Source organism: Bombyx mori, chromosome 7 (genome assembly GCF_030269925.1).
Source record: "Bombyx mori chromosome 7, ASM3026992v2".
Lineage (NCBI taxonomy): Eukaryota > Metazoa > Arthropoda > Insecta > Lepidoptera > Bombycidae > Bombyx > Bombyx mori.
Window position 1 is genome coordinate 5,482,418 of NC_085113.1, and position 6,000 is coordinate 5,488,417.

The window sequence follows — 6,000 nt, forward strand, 5'->3', positions numbered from 1 at the left end:
TGCCTGCCTACCATACTATCTATTTTGGTCAAGCTGTCAGGCAGCAGTCTTGAAGGACAGACTAGATAAGCTGTTGATATCAAGGGTTCGTGATAACGGTCTTTAGGGAGCTAGTTTTAGTAGATTGATCTGCGTATTTGAATAGCCTTCACTAATAAATTTGCGTGACTTTTCATCTTGATTTCAAAAGAAACACCTATCTTTTAACACATGGGAAAGATTGGTTTGCCAAGCAAGGCCGTGTCACCATATATTGAAGTGTCCAATTCAAATTATTTATCGTTTATTACTGATCATTTTGAATTGATATATAATGAAATAGGAAGCTTTGTGGATTGCAATGGTGTCGACAGACATTTCTTTGTTAAGTACAGATTTATTCAGAGTAGTATCAATTTTAAGCGGTACGATTTTGACGATGTAAGATAAATAATATAAGCGTGGATACGTTAGATGGACAAAACAATAGCATTATGGGTAGAATAATGAATTTCAAATTGGTTTACATATGTAGCTTTACTTCAAAAAAATAATGTAATAGATATCACACTTAAAACAGTTGACTCTAGTTAATAAAAGGTATACATAAGAGAAAATGTTCAAGAAAAACAGGGCAGGAATTTAATTAGTCATCGTAATAGCTGTTTGTTGGACGACGGGAGACAGTTAGCATCGATTTATCCTCGGGACATGCTGTTTGTCTGTAATCTGAAATGAAAAACAAAAACTAATTTCATTACAGTCTCTAAGTTTCCTTATTCAATACATGGGATTTTTATCATAGTTGAATATACAATATTGAAACTTATTGCGTCACTACTTGAACTCAGAGTGGGTACAATGGTGGAGACAAGACCGTGTCTATAAATTCTCAGGTGACCGTAGTTGATCTGAAAAAATGTAGTCCAAACTATCATGGTTAATTTACTAAACAACTCAAACAAAAACTGTTTAAATTATGATTCAGTGTATAAAATATATCTATATCTATATATGTATAAATGAATTGCTGTTCGTTAGTCTCGCTAAAATTCGAGAACGGCTGGACCGATTTGGCTTATTTTGGTCCTGAATTATTTGTGGAAGTCCAGAGAAGGTTTAAAAGCTTAAAATTAGATAAATATGAAAATGCTCGGAATTAAATAAAAATAACAATTTTATTTTTCCTTTGATGTGTCCCTCGTCGGACGGATTCTTTTGTTTGTTTTAAGTTTATTTTATACAAAAGTTTAGGTCTTTTATTTATCGATTGAGGCACTACGAAGTCTGCCGGGTCAGCTAGTATATGATAAAGATCAAACTGTCTAAGGCTATAGGGATTTGGGTGGATATTAAAATTATAATTTTATTATTATAATTCATTAAATGAAGATTCAAAAATTGGAATACGAACTTCTACGTCTAATGCAGTTATAATCGAACATGTCGCATAGATCTCTGAAGCCGACGACATCTCCAGCGTGACTGATACCGCAGATCGGGACGCGGTCGTGGTTGCACGCCTTCGCCATGTTGCACCACTTAGCACCCATCTACAACGTAATTAAATTTATTTCTTTCCAAAAATTTACATTAATAATAAAGCTTCTACTGTATAGAATGAAAAATAGAGTAGAATAAAGAAGTAGCATTACTTTTTTTACCTTCCGCCCCATCGCTATGTCCTCATTATCCCTCTCTTGTGGAGGTCCGTGTGAATTGACAGTTAATATCATGAAGCAAAGAAGATATAGAACTGAAATATCATCATAATTAAATTAATACGGAAAGCGTGAAAATCGAAAACTAGCATTGCTTAGTTAAAATAGTTTTCTTTTGAAATATAAATGGAATTGACAAAATTCGCACGGAACAGAAAATAGATTTAGATGATTTAAAAAAAATTATTGACATACTATAACAAAAAAACACTAAAACATTCAAAACTAATGTAGAAAATCTTACTGAAGATACTGCTGAAATAGAAATGAACTTCAGTTTTCTTGAAAATCTTAGACAATTAAAAAAAATTATCTCACTGAATTAAAAAAAAAACGCAAGAGAAGGAGCGGAAATCCCAACAAACTTAAGGAATCGAGAATAAAGATTAATTCAATTTATGCCGTTTCTACAAAAAAAAGGACTACGCTTCTCTTTCTATTGCTTATCTTATTTAAAATAATAAAGCTTTTAATTCACCAACTGGTTGGCTATAAACAAAATACATAAATTTTACAAGTAATTTTATGTTTGCCCAATTTACCCATGTTTCTCGACACCATTGTCCCTAGTAAGCCTCTCAGTAACCACACGTCAAATGATCCTACGTAGTCATGTTATAATCAGGGTTTACAAACTCACCTATTGTCTAAGAATACAACAAACTTCCATTAATGTATTTAACTCTAGGAAATGTTTGTTATGTAAACAACTATATCTGTGGTATGTTCTTACATTTGGACTTTGGCACTATTTGGAATTCTGTAAAATTGTAAGAATTAAGTTATTATTATTATAGTTCTAGATTTTCAGAATCGTATTTTATCTTAATTATAATTATGTTTTCTTCGATTGAATCTAAATAACGACATAATTGAAAAAAGGATCTAGTAGAAATTCCCATACACATAAAATCATGACAATTTGAAAGTACTTGTGACATGTCTACTTAATTATAGAACCTTTTATGAAATCACCAACCGTCAAATATGAGATCAACATCTCAATTTTTCAGAAGGGAAACGGATAATTTGCCTACGGCAGTAATTCTGCGGATTCATTGCGGATTACGGATCGTTTGGAATCTCTGGGTCTTCGGAGGGACTTCAGTTCCCTCTGTATTTTGTACTGTATGTTCCATGGGGAGTACTCTGAGGAATTGTTTGAGATGATAACATCATCTCATTTTTACCATCGTACCGCCCACCACCGGAGTAGAGTTCATCCATACTAACTGGAACCACTGCGTTCATCCACAGTGCGGTTCCAGAGATCTTTTATGCTACGTACCATCCGGCTTTGGAATGAGCTCCCCTCCACAGTGTTTCCCGAGCGCTATGGTCACCGTCGACGCCTTAGACATGTCCTTACGGATCCATCAGATCCAATAACCTTTGCATTAGACGCCTTCAGCTCTAATACTAGGAGCAGGCTTAGGGACCCTGGTAGCCGTACTCGTCGAACTCGACAAAGAAGTCGACGTGCAACCTAACTCATGCATCAGCCCGCTGAGTTTCTCGCCGGATCTTCTCAGCGGATCGCGATTCCGATCCGGTAGATTCATTCGCGAAGCAGTTGCTCTTGAGTTGTTAGGTCCCCTTTGGAGGCGCTCGGGCAGTTGTTAGCAAATCCCACCCCTCCTGGCTGAGCCTTTGCTCGTCCACTTGTTCTGGTGAAATGGAAAGGCCTTCGGGCCACCAGTAATCTTTCAATCATAAAAAAAACATATGCTTCTTCAAACGAGGCTTGTGGAGAGTAGTTAACGGTAGGCATCGGCTTGGCTCTGCCCCTGGCATTGCTGAAGTCCATGGGCGACGGCAACCATTCACCATCAGGTGGGTATGCTCGTCTGCCTACAAGAGCAATAAAAAAAACCTCACAATGCACTCTTCAACCGGCAAATGTGATTATTCCCAAATTCGACACAGATGGTTTGGGCGAAATTTGATTAATCAGGTCATTGCAAATTATGTACTTACGACTTTTGTATTCACAATTAAATTCCAGTAAATCGCATTTATTCAAAAACCACCTCAGTTCTCGGCTTTCAGAGTCTAATCCACATATGCGTTTCGCGTTATGAACACAAGTAAATGCATCCACACATGTCATCTGAAAATTAACAAGGATTATTTTATATTGTGATGCAGTGTAATTGATTCTGTAGTTATCTCTTTTTTAACACCTTTTAAATCATAAGCCATCATTTGGTGCAGCGGTGAATCGAAATGTGCCCCCCAAAGATGTTTCCATCAGTGCGTAGCAGTCCTTTCTCGACATATCAGCGCTAAGGTAAATTAAAATGCTATAATTATGAGAAAACACAGTGTATATAATTTATAGTTGATAGTTGTCGGTAGCGAGCTCTTGCAAACCTGAAATAATCGTCCGCACCAGCTAAAAGTAATGCGGTGGGCCGATACGAGTCTGTTCCGCAGCGAAGGTGTTAATATTTAAAAAAGAAGGTAACTTCGAGGAAAACATGTAAATTAATGCTATTCAATAACTTAATCAATAATTTAGTTTCGGTACGTAGCAAGGCTAGACGTGAATGCGACAGAGACTGGATAGGCTGAAAACATGGTAATGTGTTTAATGATAATGAGATACTTTATAATTATTTACTTACATAAATTTTCTATAAACAGACTAGAATTATAAATGTATTTTTCTCGTGGGAAGAAACGCTACGAGCTGATTATGCGAGTATAGATTAGCAAACCGCGTATAGGCGTTTTGTGAAAGTGCTTAGTTTATAGTTATAGTATAACAGCGGAGCAGCGTTGTACTATAGAATAGAGACTTAGAATCCACGTCTCAAGGTGGTTGATGAGACATATACCTTGTAAAAAATTAACCAAAAAATTTGTAATTGCACGGGTGCTGCATGTAAAAAGGCTTGCACATTTTTTTAAAAATAAACCTTAATCCTTTTAGGTCTTAAAATTTAGGTTAACTTCGTTCTTAAAACAATGTTTATGACTATAATTACGTAGAGAAGTAACTCACTTTTTTTTTCGCCTGAACTTCTATTATTGTCATACTTGTTAATGTTAGCAAGAGCGACATAATTTGTATCGTAGTTTTTTGCATTACCTTGTTATTTAATTACAAACAAATTTCAGTCAACTATTTATTGATTTGTCAACGTCGTAATACTACATGTATTAATCTAGCGTATTAAAACAGTTCTCGCATCTTTTATTTATTTCTGTAGTGATAATATTATTATTGTAGTTTTATTATGAAGAAATAAATGACGTTTCAACAGTTCTCAGGAATTTCACTTCAGAAATGAAATATGTACTGAAGAATTTAATGTAATGTAAGACGTTGTAATATTCGTTTTGTTATTTATATAATAAATTTTATTAGACTTTTTTTATTTGTATATGCACATTATTTGAGTTTGGTATTACTACATATTTTATCCGAGATTGAAGTTTTAAAATTGACAACTATTTTTAGTTGACATGAATAAGAAAACAAATTTTTTAGGTAGGTGGATATTTTATGTATTTAAACAATGTTTGTTTTTTAATAAAATTTAACCTTATTACATATTCCAAAAGTCATTTTTATTTACTTAATCGTGTCTCCGGATTGCAGGCTTTGCTATCTACGTAACAATTTTTGGTATTACAACATCGAAAAACGTAAGTTATAAGAATCAACTTGTACTAAAGTTTTATAATTTAACTAGCTGTAGCCGTCCGTTTCGCTGAGCATTTAAAATTAACATTATTATTTCTCACCCCCCCCCCCCCCAAAGATTCTCATCATTAACGCCCCCGCAACTGGTGTAGGGAGTCCAACACTCATATAAATATTAGCCTATCCATTAAATACATGTATTTTCTACATGGATACCAAGTTTCAAGTCATTCGGATGCATGGTACAGTAGTTATAACGGTACATCCGTAAAAACCATTGTAGATTTATATATATTAGTATAGATTTAACCCTTTGACTGTCATCTAGGTCACCGGTGCCCTACGTGGCACTCTGAAGTAATTAGGTCGATTTCTGTTGAAGGGTGGGGCAGCCGTTGTAACTATACTTGAGACCTTAGAAATTATATCTAAAGATGGGTGGCGCATTTACGTTGTGGATGTCTATGGGCTCCGGTAACCACTTAACACCAGGTGGGCTGTGAGCTCGTCCACCAATCTAAGCAATAAAAAAAAAATATATATATTTATAAATATTGTTTCAAGATATGTTTCGAATCGAAGACATGTGTTCATAATGGAGTAGAAAAATGTGGTATAGACACCAAGGGTGACCTCCGAAGGTTTCTC

General features: G+C 35.0%; 1 protein-coding gene across 4 annotated transcripts; it reads right to left on the bottom strand.

The window, feature by feature from the left end:
• Positions 1-497: 497 nt before the first annotated feature.
• Positions 498-4,278, bottom strand: LOC101737833 (uncharacterized). 4 transcript variants are annotated; one of them, XR_009973498.1, is made up of 6 exons: positions 3,884-4,278; positions 3,678-3,810; positions 2,341-2,460; positions 1,644-1,735; positions 1,394-1,532; positions 498-708 (listed from the first exon to the last, which is right to left on the bottom strand). XR_009973498.1 is itself a non-coding variant. In XM_004931228.3 (4 exons), the coding sequence occupies exons 1-4, from the start codon at positions 2,259-2,261 to the stop codon at positions 626-628; spliced, it is 333 nt and encodes a 110-aa protein (XP_004931285.1). In that variant the 5' UTR covers positions 2,262-2,338; the 3' UTR covers positions 498-625. The 4 variants fall into 4 exon arrangements, 2 of the variants coding, with proteins under 2 accessions (XP_004931285.1, XP_021207131.1); XR_009973497.1 differs by having other exon boundaries at positions 1,635-1,735; positions 3,884-4,276; XM_004931228.3 differs by lacking the exons at positions 2,341-2,460; positions 3,678-3,810; positions 3,884-4,278 and adding an exon at positions 2,243-2,338.
• Between the last annotated feature and the right edge of the window lie 1,722 nt (positions 4,279-6,000).